This window comes from Pocillopora verrucosa, chromosome 13 (assembly GCF_036669915.1).
Source record: "Pocillopora verrucosa isolate sample1 chromosome 13, ASM3666991v2, whole genome shotgun sequence".
In the NCBI taxonomy this organism is placed as follows: domain Eukaryota; kingdom Metazoa; phylum Cnidaria; class Anthozoa; order Scleractinia; family Pocilloporidae; genus Pocillopora; species Pocillopora verrucosa.
This window is the reverse complement of record NC_089324.1, coordinates 3,224,944-3,240,655: the sequence shown is the minus strand read 5'-3', so window position 1 is coordinate 3,240,655 and position 15,712 is coordinate 3,224,944. Positions and strand designations below refer to the sequence as shown.

General features: G+C 39.1%; 1 protein-coding gene across 3 annotated transcripts; it reads right to left on the bottom strand.

The window, feature by feature from the left end:
* Nucleotides 1-116: 116 nt before the first annotated feature.
* On the bottom strand, nt 117-14,481 carry LOC131768413 (uncharacterized). 3 transcript variants are annotated; one of them, XM_059084150.2, is made up of 13 exons: nt 14,342-14,481; nt 11,025-11,075; nt 6,543-6,740; nt 6,092-6,180; nt 5,617-5,696; nt 5,196-5,293; nt 4,396-4,486; nt 3,532-3,595; nt 2,837-2,969; nt 2,596-2,696; nt 1,054-2,373; nt 845-961; nt 117-334 (listed from the first exon to the last, which is right to left on the bottom strand). In XM_059084150.2, the coding sequence occupies exons 1-13, from the start codon at nt 14,376-14,378 to the stop codon at nt 134-136; spliced, it is 2,580 nt and encodes an 859-aa protein (XP_058940133.2). In that variant the 5' UTR covers nt 14,379-14,481; the 3' UTR covers nt 117-133. The 3 variants fall into 3 exon arrangements, with proteins under 3 accessions (XP_058940133.2, XP_058940132.2, XP_058940134.2); XM_059084149.2 differs by lacking the exon at nt 14,342-14,481 and adding an exon at nt 11,222-11,588; XM_059084151.2 differs by lacking the exons at nt 11,025-11,075; nt 14,342-14,481 and adding an exon at nt 8,109-8,256.
* Between the last annotated feature and the right edge of the window lie 1,231 nt (nt 14,482-15,712).

The following is a 15,712-nucleotide window of genomic DNA, read 5'->3' as shown; positions in this document are numbered from 1 at the left end:
ATAAGTAAAGAAAGCCGATATGGCCCTAAATGCTTGCGAGAAGTTGGTATTGGATCTTTCCCCTGCCACGCCCATACAAAGTAGCCCCCCACCCCCTTTTCGACACGTGTGGTGAGATGCGTTTCACAGATTGCTAAACAAGTACTTGAACAGACTCGTAAATTTTCCCTTTTCCGTCTCCGCTATTTTTCTTGACCATTTTCTTCAGGGTTTTTATTTTGTCGTCTTTCTTTTTCAAGTCGTTCTGCATCTCGCTGACTCTAGTCACAAGATTCTGTATCTGTAGCGTTAAGGCTTTGATATCGTCTTTGTAATCAGTTTTATTGTCTTTTTCCTGCAAGAAATAATGGAGAGGAAAAGAATGGTTCGTTAAAACAGCATCACTAACCCAGGGTGTAACATAGGGTATGCTCATAGATAAATCATGTGAAAACTAATAATTAAAGCGTTTATTGACCATCCGTGTCGTAAATTTCCATGCAAGAGGTACGTCTTACTGTATGTTTCTTGACAAGCAATTTTCAGTGAGTATCAAAAGAAATACGGGATTGCGTTGGCCTCGCATTCTTCGCCCTGTAATTGTTCTAAAACCCTCAAGCCAACTTATTGACGAATCAAAAACTGGACTTAATCTGGCAGCAAGCTCACTCAGGTTTTCCAGCGCAAAGGTCGTTTACAAGTACTTCTTAGATCTGAATTGTTGATGGATCGTCAATAAGTTGTGATTTTTTTCCTTTGTTCTGACTGGTCGTTGTGACAACGTAATGATTGCTTTTATGAAAGTCGATAGAAATGTTCTCTGATTATCAATAGCTGATCTGACTTAGATATAGTGAATACTTACTTCCGGTTTTACTTCAGAGAGCTTGGATCTCGCCACAACAAGAGAAACTGAATCAGCTTCTTTCATCGCAGCGATGACAGGTTCTAGTGGAGAGTTGAGCACGAACTGGCCATTTATCTGAGGAGCAATCACGAACCTGAGTTAGTATACAGGTGAAAAGGCATTAGAAATGAAATTCTGGTGTCAGGAAAATCTATTTTTTTCCTTACCTCGACAATCAAATCATCCACAGCCAGTTCTTTGCTTCTCTCCGCCACCCCTCCCTCCGTCAGTGCCACAATGCGCACACCAGGACGAGGCTGAGGACTGCCCTCCTTTTTCCATTGCGCAAGTGCGGAAGAGGGTCTTGGCGTTAAGGGATTAGAGGGTCGCATTTGAGATGCTGAACAAGGCCTCGATGAAATGGGACTTAAGGCAGGTTTCACTATGGTTCCCATTCTTCTGTGAATGTTCTGTTTGTGTACAATATGGCGCATGTCTTCACTCGACTTCTCTGTCACAGATCTTGATCGTTCCTCTGTTCCTAAAATGGTCGCTATTTCCTGCTCGCTGGAACCTGATGAGCTCTCGGAGAGGGGTGAGGTCGGCTCAGACAACTGATTACCAACATTGCCTGCGCAAGACGCGTTTATAATCGAGTTCTGTCCGGGTCCATTATGTTGAACATAAACTACTTTCTCATCGTCACAGGTTTTCTCGTTATTACCATTCGGGCTCACCGAAGACCCTGTTTTAGTGACGTGAACTAGCTCTATGCCCCAAGACTCCTCCGCTTCTCTGTTGAGAATCACAGTCATGAGTTTACAGCGTTGAAGAACACTTGCTAAACTAAGACGTGGTAGATGTGATATCTCGGGAGCAGGATCCCTCCTGTTGTTCTTAATTTTCAAGTCTTTAAGTGAAGCGTCGTTAATTTTACTGCTGTTGCTTTTGTTTCTATCACTATTATTGTTGTTGTTGTTGTTGTTGTTATCCCTGAGGTATGGAGGAGGTGAAGATGAGAAACGTGGTAGTTCTTCACCATCAGAATGTTCACTCGAAGGGGATCGCGATGGAGACGATTTCTTTTTTAGTCCATTTTTGCCAGCAGTTTCGCTGGCCTTCACAATCTCACTCAACGGATCCAAATCGCCAGGCCCTTCCATTTTACCACCATAATACGCTAGAAATTTGCTCCTGAAGAGATCAATCTGCGAAACTTTGCGTTTCTTAGGCTCTTGAACTAATGCTTCATTTGAACTCGATTGAGTGGTCTTCTTGTGGTTCCCATGGAATTCCTGGTATTCCTGGAATTTGTGTCTCAAATTGTCTATCTGCGAAACTTTACGCTTGACTTGATTGACAGTCTGTAAGTCTAACGCATCGATTGAAGTTTGGCCCTTGCGCGCTTCTTCCATATTTTCCTTGTCTTCTGTTTCTGAAGCGGACGAGGTAGTTTTTTGGTCGCTAACACTTGTGGTGTTCATTTCGCTGTCACTAGAAGATCCTTGTTGATTTGGTGGATTCTTTTCGTCACTAAGGAGGACACCCTGGACAAAAGAAAGAGCTTATTAATTTCACTACCATATAAGACTATGACGACGACCACTACATCGAAGGTCTGAGGTTCGAGTCCTCAGATTTTAGATGGTGCAAAGTACACTATCCATCAATGGTAAGATTATTTTCGTTGTCCCACGCTTACAACAAAACATTTCTCTTTGGCAAATTGAAAGTTTTGAAGAACTTTTATAACTGTTAACAATGATTACCTCAAACTCGGCTTGAGTTAAAGTGAACGTTCCCTGATCACCAGTCTCCCACTGAGACTGTACTTCTAATGGACACTCGTCTGCCTCTAAGATACGACCAGCTGAAAGAAAAAATTAAGTAAAAAAACTTGTTTAAAGCATGCAAGACCACCATTAAAAGAAAGATAGTTTTTTAGAAATATCTAGTTATTTGAGCGCAGATTTTGCACGCATTTTCATGATCCTCTACGGCAATGTTTACCTTCTGAATCTGACAATCTTTCCACTAGGACAAACTTCTCAGGCGGCGCATCGCTGCCATAGCTAGACAAAATCATCTTTACGACCTCGTCAGCTCTGGTTTTCCGAGATATCTGCACGCATTTGTAGGTTGCCTAGAAGAAGAAATGAAGAAAAAAAACAATAAATACGTTGGGACTGAGAGGCACGATAAAGCTCATTAAAAAAACCTTTCTTCGCTTTTGCTGTGGACAGAATTGTGCGATTTCAAAGGTCGCATCGCCATATCTGTCTTAGGCACAGTTTTATCCACACTGCAATGATGTCAACCAGAGAATTTTTATTCTCATGAAGATGAAAAGAGAAATCTATCCCTTGCATGTTCTGTGTTTGAATTGTAATAAAATCATAATCCTTTATGTAATAAGAATGGTTTTTTTTAAATCTCGTCCAAAATAGATTGAAAATATAATGATAACAGTCGACTCAATTGATTTTAATTCATTCTGTTGATCTAAGAGATGGTTGACATAGTAAATTAAAACAGGTAATGAACGATCGCTTGTGGTTAACCCAAACCCTAATAAGTACTTCAAGCCCAGTAGTATAATTCAGCATAATTATGTTATTTACTGTTTTCGAACGAACGTGAGAAACTTAAAGAGAGGCCGGCTAACTTCCTTTACGTAATGACTGTTTCAGTTTAAAAAAACTTACCCCAGGGCTCAAAATTCCAGCTTGAACTCTTAGCAGTCCGCCGCTTCTCATCTTCAGATGAAATCTTTTAACAAAAAACGATAAAAAATTAAGTAATGATTTCCGATGGTCCCTTCACTTAAATGAAGAGGGGGTGAAGTGTATGAATTATGCTTTTCCCCTGCATACGATGACTTGTGCTTAGGTATCAATATTAACAATCTTCAACAGAAATCATGATACTTATGATATTTGTCATGGCATATGGTAAATGCAACTCACGTAAGTACAATCTCCCGTGGCGTGCACATGATTTTAAACAACGCCCTTTGTAATAAAGCTTTTATCTTTCCCTGTGGGTTTGTAAATTAGTCATATCACTGAGCCATATCTTAATCACGTTTTACTGAAAATGAAAGTACGTCTAAAAGTCGCAATAGATATGATATTCAGCAGAATAAAATACGGTGTTAGACTTCACTTTAAGCTACTTAAATCGAGCCAAGAGTGAGGCTTTCCTAAGACAAACTCTAACTATAGATATTTTATAAAAATCATTCAAGCGAGTGTGTTGCGTGACTGCCTCCTATGATGGTCACAGATGACCAGTCTTGCGTGACTCTATCGTGTAGATCTGCACGGCAAATCGCGATTGTTTTGGTTACACGTATCTTGTTGTGGATACGATTAAGTGACGTCATAACATATGACTCATAACTCTTGGCTTTTCGTAATATCCCTCAATAGTTTCGGTTTTGTTGGGAAATTTTCAGTACTATGCGTCTCTTGTGTCTTTTTGACATTTAAAAATAGTTGTATGCTATGCAGCAGTTTGACTGTAGAGTAACCTTTCCTTGGAGAATGGCTTCGATGTGGTTGACTTACTTGGCCTCCCCTGTTGGTTGACGGGATTGAATTTGCAAAGGACGGGCATCGTCAGCCAGTACCATCATCTGTGACATCGGGAGACTAGAATCTAATCAAAGGAAAGAGAAACTATTGTATGAGAAAGTCTGCTACCTGTCCGTCAGTCAGTCTGTGAAGCAGTAAGTCAGTCAGAAAAGCGGTAAGGCAATCAATCTATCGGTCGCTCGGCTAGTCCATCAATTAATCAATCAATCAATTAGTAGGAAGTCACGAGCTCCTAAAGTAGCTAAGTTAGTCGATCAGTTAGAAGGTTAGAGGTCAGTCAGACAGTCATACAGCGTAGCAGTTAGACGACAAGTCAAATCAGTCGATTGGCCTCCCAGTATGTCAGTCAGTTTGTTAGTAGGTTAGCTAGACAGTAAGCTAGGCATTTAGTAAGTCAGCCGGTCTGACAGTCAGTGGGACTGTCACCCAAACGGTCAGTCATCAGCCATGCAATCGAGCGGGCGGACAGTCAGGGCTTCAAACGATCAGTCAATTAGGCAGTCGGTTCGTCCGTCAGTGTGTCTGTTAATCAGTCAGTCAGTTAGTCAGGTAGTCGGTCAGTCGGTCACTCAATCAGTCAGTCAGTAGGTCAGTCAGTCTATCAGTCTATCAGTCAGCCAATCGAGCAGTGAGACATCCAGGGAGGGCTCCAAACCGTCAGTCAGGAAGGTAGGCAGTGAATCAGTAGGTCGTCGATCCGTCAGTCAGTCCGGCAAACAGTCAGTCATTCAGAAGTTAGCCAGTCAATCAATCTAACCAGTCAATAAAAATACCTTTCTTCTGAATTTCAATCTCCACCGCAATATAAAACAGATTATGATCCTTTGAAAGCTCGTGATACTTCTCTAGCAGCATATGGACTAGCTCCTTACTGGAACAAACGTAAAATTGCACAGAATGAGCAAAAACTCAGCGTAACATTTTGCAGACGAAGCAGAGTTTGTTATGTGGCTTATTTTAAGGTGGCTCGAAACAATTTACAATACTTGAGCTACAATGGGGTAGGTGCCACTACCCTCTGCCAGTGGATGTCCAATTTTGAGAAGGTATGTATTAAACGTTAACCATAGCAACGACACAACCTGTCTGAAAAGTCCTTAAATTTTGCATTAAATCTTAATAACAATATTTATTCACTGGAGTAAAAATTGTGAGAGCCACCTTAAAATGCGTCGGTTTGTAAAGATATCGTACCTTGTTGTCCGATTGGTGATTTCGATGTTTGTAATTTCGTTGTCAGGGGTTAGTCCAGGTGTGCGCACTTGCACTGTTCCCTAAAAATCAATTTAGAGTTTAATTTTATTATCAGAGAGTCTGCTTCCACAAAATAGGTCAATCAGTATTATGGTCTATTTCCGTTGGAAGCAGGAAGGGAATAGAAATTCTGCTTCTCCCCCTAAACAGTAAAATATCCATTGTAAGTGACCTCTCGGGATTTTAATAGGTTTCACTAACAGTTAACGGATAATCATTTATGCTCATGGGTGGCCATAAAAAGGGGTACTGTAAAGCAAAGCGTATTATTCAGCACCACAACACAGCAACATGGCTGACACTCGAACCCGGGCCCCTCGAGCTGGAGTCCAGTACATTAGCCTCCAGGCCTAAGCGTCTCCCACCTTTCTTAAAAACCCAGTGCTATTTAGTTCTCAATGACGTAGTAAATCACCTTCTCTGGCTCAGATAACATCTCCTCAGTCTGTTCTTGAAGAACCCTCTGCGGTGTTTTCCTCTCCACGAGTTCTCTCTTAGAAACCCCTGGAAGCAAATGCCAGAAAAAGGAATTAAAAAAATAAGAGCTTTTCTACAGAAGTGACATCTTTATAGAAACTAGATGACCCACACCGCCAGATCATATTTCGGCTACTGTAACTTTAATTTTGTTTGGGTGACATGACGCAAGTTCGTTGCCGTCATATCTCTAGCATTTCGCCAGGTCTCCTCAACATTTTCCGGTACTCGTTTCTTGTCAGTCCCAGGAGAAATTCAGAATAAAAACAAACTGCCTTGCCCATGAACATAGCAGAAAGACCCGTCACCCCATTGCTCAGTGCTTGAGCAAACTCCTAAACCAGGCTCGCTTTCCAGACATCAATCAACTATACTAACTGCTGAGTTACCTTTCTCTGTCGAATCGGACAACGCTCCCTTTAGTAAAATTTCTTGCATGCCTACAGGCAGGGCTGGAAGGGACCTCCTTTTGGGCCGTGGACCGCGAAACATTCTCTCATCTGGAATAGAGCCCCCAAACAACTTGAGTTCGTGAACAGCTGTTAAAAGCTTATCACGTGATGTTGGGTTTGATACTCCGAGGCGATCTGGAAATGCAATAAGATATTTAAGAAATGAAAATCAAAACTTTCTCTTTCCCAAGTGCTAATGAGGAAGGCTGTTTCCTCGACAAGCTTGTTTGTTCCACGCGCGCCATAACCTTACCCGTGTTTCAAAAGATCAGTTAGAAAATGTCTTTAATTAAACGACACATAACGAATACCGTTTTTTTTTTTTCACATGTGTTCTGCGTATTGAATGAAGTACTGAACGCTGGCTTCATCTCCAGCATTACACGTATTAGAAATGTGCGCGCGTGCAAGGGAGCCACGCACGCATGGATGAAAGGGACACCGCGTGTGTTCGCTTTGTCTCTTCGCCCAACTTTCTGATCGCTACGCAGGCAAATATCTTAATCCTTCGACCAAAAAGTATGATAATGTGTAAATAAGGATCCTTAAAAGATGGACGGAAGCTGTTGACACATTACTTTTTGTGGTCGGCATCTCAAGGATCTGTCTAATCAGGTTAAACTCACGCAGCTCTATTTCGCTATTAATTTATTCTGAGAACCTGGCACCTTCATAAAAATGTTATTTATTTTGGCAGAGTTTTAGCAGACACTGCAATGATTCTCAACTATCGCCCGAAGGAGGTTACCAAGCGAATCAAGCTCATGTCTAAGGCAGCCTAAGTATTATTTCTTCGGCATTTTACTTTAATCTTTAAAATTAGAAAATCCCTCAACGAGAACGTAGTTCATTAATTTGATTTGACGTATCGAATGCCTATGAAAAACTACGGAGACAAGGCAAAAGAAATTAACTCAGCTGGGTGTTTACTGTCGGGGAAGACTGAAGACATAATAAATTAACTCAGCCGAGTATTTACTGTCGGATAAGACTGAAGGCATTTTGAAATTATTTGATCCGAGGAATGATATCAAGGCCTCGTTGTGAGATGAGGATAAATATGCTAATTTTTCGACAGTAACCTAGTAAGGCGAAGCGCGTGTGTGATAGCCATTCCTTATAACCCTTTATTTTCGATGTATAAGTCATCTTCACAAGCGGTCTAAAATGTAGCACTGAAACTGAAATACATTGGAACACCAAGCTAGGATCACACGCACGTTTAAAGTACTCCTGATCGTCGTAACGATGTGCCTTTCCTCCGACCAGAAATCAACAATTGTTTACTCTTAACTATATAGTCTGAAAAACCCACGGCAAGTCAAAGCAAGAAAATTCGTGTGAATGGTTTTACAACGCGAAAAAACTCCCACAATGAGATCGTTTTAAACAATAGTGTATGGGCCGGAAAATACCTCAGTACATTTCGATGTGTTAAGTAGCATTCGGAAATGAAAACTTTTAGTCGGTACAGGGCAAGATTATGGACCCAAGATTTCTTACCTTTCGTAACTCCATAGTCAGAGAAGAAAACACTCATGTTTTATCCGGGAGAAGATGATCATACACAAGCGACTTGGTCGCAGATCTTTTTGCTGCTAAGATACTAGAAATATTTGTAATAGAATCCGGTCGGTAATCTGTCTCGAGAGAGAACACTAATCATCGAGATAATTGATGGCAAAGGAATTTATGCAGACATGTGGTGTGGGCAACGCCATAACCAGATTTAAAACGATAATATATGATCTGTATTCGGTGACTTGAGTTTTAACAGAGCAGGTACGCGACTTTTGCACTCAAATGGCTTCCGTCCAAGGTGTAAAGTATTTGACAATTTTGCCAGGCTCAACAGTGCGTTTAAAAACATTTAGCGGTTTGTTTGGGGATTAGCACGCTAATCCGAACGCCCAACAAACGATGGAAGATTCTGTCGCGTTTTTGTACGGGGAATCATACGAAGATTTTTAAAAACTCGGTTATTTTCTTGAGGTAAATTCCGTGTGATTTTAATGTTTCAAACATTTTGTTTGTTTCAGACATTCGAGCGTCAAATAAGTCACGGAATCTAGTGAACCTGTCAGTCAATAAGTAGGATTAGTGGTGTTCAGTTTCAAATATCGATCACCTAATAAAACACGACATGAAAAAGAAGGCTTAAACTTCAGGAAAACATAATGTGATCTGGGCAAAAAAAAATATTTAAACCATTTTGTCCCTTTTTTCGCAATCAAGTATAACCGACCTATGATAATCTAATTTTTGAGAGAGGACTCAGCCAATTGTCATATGACTCCGATTATCCTGTTTGCCCCTTTGACAAGGAGACACAGTTCAACGCTACATTGTTACAGTTTCTAAATACATAAAGAATGTAAATCTTTTTTCGTTCAGTGCTTTTCTTGTTGAAATATAACAGAGGAAAAGGAAAAATAGATAACTGAACATTGTTTATTCGAAAAAATGTCCCTTTTAACATTAAACCCAAAATTGTTCAAAAAAAAAAAAAAAGAAAAGAAAAGAAAAAAAGAAAGGAGAAAAAAAAACATATTCGTTTAACTTAAGATAAGTGAATAAAAGTCATTTTGAGAGAACGATGGTGCGCTATTGCGTCGTAGAAACAAATTTTAAAAAGAGCGAAACAAATAAAAGGTTATAGGGGGAGATTAAAACCCCACGGGTTGTTTTTACGCAGCCTTCCCCTACCCGGGTCTCTACAGGGTTTACCCCTCGTTAAACTAATTGGCCTGTCTTTTGTTATAAGCAAAAGTTCACAAACACTCGCCTTCGCTTTTCATTGGTAGTCAAACGTATCAGAATGGTAATATGCATTGTTCTTTTTACAGGTAGAGTTACACGCAACTCTAACTGTAAGCACAATTGAAGATTATTTCATCTTTTTAACCAAGACTGGGCTAGTGAACGAAAGTCCTGGAGCAAAATGCGCTGAAATACGTCCAACAAGTGCTAATCGGCCATGCAACGGAGAGCAGTTAAATTTGAAAAACCCCGATGGTGAAAATAACGAATGTCGGTCGATTTTGATTAACTGTCCTCTGCAAGCTTTCACAAGTGTAGTTCTATGGTTTACCACATTTAAAAAGTTGATTTGAATGAGAGAGTTCAGTATTTCAAATGTGAATTTACCGTACTTGCCGTTTAGCAAGTAAGACCTTTTTAGGCTGGCTCTACAAGCAAGATTACACGAAGAAGTGTGTTATTGGTTAACTGATCAAGTGCAAGCAAGATCGACCTATACTGTTCGCTTTGAAATCATGAAAAAATAATGGTGGTCTTTCATCGTGTTGAATTTACTTTCACTAAAGTACTTACAAATTGACTAGTTTGTCTCGCGATGCACAGGTGAGTTCGTGTGGATCGTGTCGTTTAATTGAATGAGTCACGTTATGGGGTAGTATCTTTCATTTCGAATTAAATGCTCGCTTCGAATCCTTCATTATCCAAGCTTAAGTTCGAGAAAGTTGGGGACCTTTTTTTGTCATAGTCATTACCGTTTCTAAGGACCTCAGTTTCATTGCGGTCCACAATTTTGCCAAAAGGATGGTTCCAAAAATAAGCTCAGCCAATATCTTATTGGTTGATATACACTTTCGAACACTCGATCAATAACGCATATGAGTTTGATGAAGACCGCTAATTCAACACGTGACTCTGTTGCGTAACCGGGAAGGGTTGTTTGCCGTACGCATTACGTCACCCTTAATTTCCTGAGTTAGGTTTGCTGACAAAATATTTTGAAATTATATCCTGTACGTGACTTAGTGTCTAACAATACCAGGAATCTTAATATGTCAATCTGCTTGTACACATATGAAGGGTTTTGGTAAAACAGTCGGACAATGATCGAACGATCGGTTACATGGAAAAATATTGCACGTAGTGAGACTTGTTCTTTAGTTGTAGCGTGAAATAATATGAAACTTTGCCAGACATGCGATTATATGCCTATGCGCGTCATCTGATCACTTCTTAAAGAAAAACAAAACATATTCCACCAAAATACATGAAAGTGATAGCTGCTGAGTTTATTTATAGAAAGTTTTAGCGTGCTAGGATTAACTAGATATTCTGCGACACGAATCGCGTGTGTTTAAATGGATTCAGATGAATGGTTTTCTGTGTGTTGGTAGTATTCAGAGACGCACGTTTTCAGATTACATAAATAATTATGAATTTTACAAGCTGTGACGGCTTCCTAGCGATTTGTTGATGACCGGGTTTAAGGTCTTTGACCGGCCGATTGGGCTTGAAAAAAAATTGGCCGAATATATCGTTGTTCACACTATTTAATGTAGGAAAGTTCTGTTACAGAAAAAAGCTGCCCTGTTTTGCGCGAGTGATATGTGACTACTAAGATCATTTTAAAATGAATGGTCCAACCCTATAATGTATACTTACCAAGATATTGACTTGTGATTTGTAGTAAAACTTTGCCATCAATCTTTTTATCTTTAATAAGAAAAACAAAATTAAAAAGTCAATCCTTTAGAGTACAGTGGTTTACCTGCAAAAGTTAATTTCCTCGTGAACTTATTTGTCTTAAGTTAAGTGAGGCGAAGAAGTCGCGCAGTTCATACAAACATCTATATGCCTACCATGGAAATTTCTCCAAAGTTTTCCCAACCCTCTTTTCTTCAGCCATCTGCAGACATCTCGCTCATTCCACTTATTTACTGGATGTCTCTGAAGTCCTTTTTGCGAGAACATCGTTACGAGAGTTCGCTTCAAGTCTTAATATCGCAAATTACAATCCTGAAAACTTGAACTTTTCACTTGCAGCGCCAGTCGTTTCTTAACAAACTGAGAGTCACGCGTTCTTTTATATACAGATATTCTTAGCCTTTGTCAAAACAAAAGATCTCTTGCAGCTCACGAGATCAAGAAAGTTTGTTCCGTGTTCTAGCCCTACGCGTAATCTCCACTGATCCCTTGAACGGTTCTGTCGGGTACAATTAAGAATTCAAAATCTGCACCTTTTGAAAGGAACTTTGAATGATTTCTTAATCGGCTTGACAGCTTCGAACAAAAGAACAAAGCCTTTTGTTTAATTGGCCGAAAAAAGACGTCCGTATATTTGTTGATCTGCCGTATTTTTGATTGTTTGATTTGCCTCGGGTAGGCTTGGAATTGCCATGATACAGCATGTTTCATGAATGCTTCAATAATATGTTTATTATTAATACACATTGTTAAATCACGTTTAAAATCACAGCTGTTCCAAATCCTGTCAAATAAAGAGCACCCTACTCATATATTCTTTCGTAACTTTAAGCAAACAAGCGATCGCCGTGTTTGTGTACCATTCGCTAACGTAACCTATGGCCTCGAACTGCCACCACACGCACCAGATGACGTCATTCTAGTCACCCGTATCGAGGTGATCAGTTCCGTCTGTATTTATTCTTATAAAGTTTGAACGAGATAAAACTCAAGAGTTTGAAGAGCAACCTCAAATGCCTGGGTGGTTTAAGTTGGTTGTTTGATGGGCTGAACGATGGAAAGGATTTCATTTGAATTAAAATTCTTCGCATTGCGCGCATTTTATTAAGTAATTACAAGAAGGTTGCAACGGAACATGATTTGCGGTTATCACGACATTTTTTTATAAGAGTAAAAATATCCCGTTAAATACTACATAAAAAAAAATGAAATTGAGACAAACAAAATCGCTAAGTGTCATGCTATAGACTCTCTTGCTCTTAAGAAATTGCACTACGCATACATAGTTACTCATGCTTAAAGTTACAAAATTATAGAGTAAATATATATTTATAGTTATAGCTTGGGATAAACAAATCGATGAGAATAAGCTAGTAGGAATGGGCGATCTAATTATTTGCTAAAAGATTTCACGCCTAATTGAGATCCACTCTGAACAAATAAACTGAACTTCAAGTACATTACTGCATGAAAGATCTGCTCGATGGCATTTTTCAAATGGTCAAACAACACTATAGGTTTTCCATCCACAGACTTAAAAGAAAGAAAGACTTGTGCAACTAATTATGAAATTTCTTAGATACTACGAGCAGCCCGATTGGTCAAAAACATATCGTTTATTGAACTAATAACCTTGAAGTCATTTCACAAAAGCAAGAAACCGCACCCTCTAACGGTTTCCGGCGTAATAACCCATTTAGGATTTTGGGAAAACACTCGAAAAGTTTGCAAATCACTCGCCCTCCGGTTCGCGAATTACAAAATTTTCTCGACTAAGAGGCTTATTACGCCGGTAAACCGATAGAAAGTGCGATTTGAATGGTTAAACATTTACGGTTAATCCACTGACTTAAAAATTAGAAAAAATTGTACAGTGCAATGAAAATACAGCTCGCCCTAAACTCCCGGACATAATTAGTTGAGACATTTCTGTAGAGCAACGTCTATGGTATTCTTTCACCTCTTTCATTTTAATCCTCGCCAAACGGCTCGGGCTAAAATGACTCTGTGTCAGGTCCAAGACATATTTATGCCCGCTAACATAAACTCTACTGTTTATTGATAACTGCTACCGACAACTGTCATTTTCAAGGGTATGATTTAACCACACGGTATGACCTTTTGGTTATTTATAAATCACAAACGAATGATTTACCAAACGTGTTGACGATCATAACGCGAGTGGCTTACTCTCTTTTCATTCTTCAAACTTGAGATCGAATAGATAAAAATTCTGGCCTAGCAATTCTATTTTTGCATCATGGAAAACAGGTGAAGTTGTTGTCAAATTGAAATCAAATCTGCTTTGGTCTGCTAAACCTTTTTAAATGCTGTCTATCGTTTTTCTTGAAGCACATAAATGTGATTCACGGCAAAAATCTGGAGTAGAATTTGATGAACATGGAAAACTACTTTATGGATGAAAGTTACAGCGCTATCTTTTGATCTTTAGTTCATGAAGACTGTTTCGTAAAACCGTTGTCTCTCAAGGCTGATAAAAACAGGAAGCTAGTTTACTCTAAATTGATTCATTATCAGCATAATTAAGCTTACTAAACGAGCAAACAAATTGCTGGGAACGCAATAGATGATTCACTCAAATTTCTCTGTGTTTAGGCTCTTGTTTGTGTCCGGTGAAACTGTATTTTTCAATTAAAGTAGGACCAGAAAGGAGAAATTTGAGGCTTCCTTTCTCACTGATATTTTGTCTCGATCAACAACTCTGAACTAGTTTGCTTTGCGGAAAGATCAGAGAGATTGTAAACGCACACTTTTATCTAAAGTGCGATATAAATGGAGGTAACTAAACCATAGTAGAATCTATTTAAAATGTCCTGACTTGACCAAGGGAATTCTGTTCCCATGGGTCCCTCTCAACTCTTCTGTTCTTTTTGTAGATATGATGCTTACCTCATCGTAAGCGGGACTTAACTATAGATTCATTTGAATAACGCGATGTTTGTAATGCCTTCAAGAAAGTGATTGACTCTGGCCTACAAACTGTAGCTTGGTCTTAAACTGAAAGGCGACCTTACGAGACACTTCAAGACTTAAATAACATAGCTACCACATTTAGTTGGTAGAGCATTTCACCGCAAAATCCGAGGGTCTGACCTCGAACTAGACTTCAAAATTTTCCTTGTCAAACGCTCTCGAGAAATAATAACCGCCCTTATAAAGCCCTCTAAACTGTTTAAAGGTTTGAAAACTTCACTCTGCTTCTTCTGTGAGCTTAGGATTGTACGGTTAAATTATATCCTTACTCGTGAAAATACCTGGTTTTTTTCGATCCTCGTCTTTTCCGCAATCCATCCTGATCGGTTGGAGCTGATTGCATCTACAGCCCTGTAAACGCAACAATTTGATGCTAAAACCCTTGTAATTCTTGTAAAAGTAAACACTAATTAAAAGTCACGGAGGAGCACGCTATGGTGCACAGTCGGCAAAGCAAAAGTGTGCTTTAGTATTTTGTTTGTCGACCGTGATATACGCACGGCTAGCCATGCAATAAATTTTATCATCAGTTTGAGTCAACAGGCGTTTGTGCAGCATCACAACCCATACTGATACTTCTTGTGGAGTTGCTGTATAAAAGCACATTTATACGATGTTAATACTTTATACAGTAACTGGTGAAGAGAAAAAAAAACCGAGCTTTTTAATTCAGTTACATCTTATCTTGATGAAGAACTAGTTTCTCCTCAGTAGTTTACAAGGAAATACTTAGTAGCTGGAGGGAGAATCTAGTTAGATCTTGAAAGTGTGAAGTTCGATAAACCAAAATCTTCAGATGGTATGAATCCCAAGTTCCTTTTCTATTGAAGTGTTATAACCTAAGGGCCATCTTTAGTCAACAGTCGATAAATTGCAACCCAACCCCGCCCTTCGCATGCCCTTGATGCAGCCGCTTGAGATAAACCGATTGCTAAGGGCGTCGATATTATCTTATTGGTTGCAACATTTTATAAATTCTCGATCAACTTCACCGGAAACCTACCATAAAATGTACCATTAAACGCATTTCAAAAAATGAAAAGATTATTCAAGAGTCAACTTCTATGTTAATCAGCCCACGTAATTAATTTAATAGATCTTCCCTTAACGAATCAAACATGACTGCGTATAAATGGACAGAAAAAATGGTAACATTAAGATTTTATCGATATTTTAATTGGTTTACAGTTCAACCCTGACAACCGCAACATGACTATTTATACTGATAAGTGAAAAAATAAGAGGTAACATCGAATAATAACAATATTTTATATAAGTAGGTTTTGTCAATAGAATTACATCTTTGAAAGTTTGTTTCCAGATTTTAGTTTTAGCAGTTTGTCTGAACCAACTTGCTTAACTCTATTTTAACCTAAAAGAGCCAGAACGTACCGTGTTTTTTTTTTATGATAAATCGCGTACCAAGCAATTTGATTCTATCAAACTGGTGGTATCATTTCAAAAACTCTCGATCAACTTTCCCGGAAACCAGCCATAGAACTTGCAATTCAAACGCACGTCAGTTGAATTAAGAGGTTCTTAGCATTATGGATTAGAGATCGGTGTTTATCAAATAGTGCACATAATGAATATTCATTTATAGAGAATTAAATCTGTTTCATAACTCGACCCTTGAGGACCTTTACACAAAT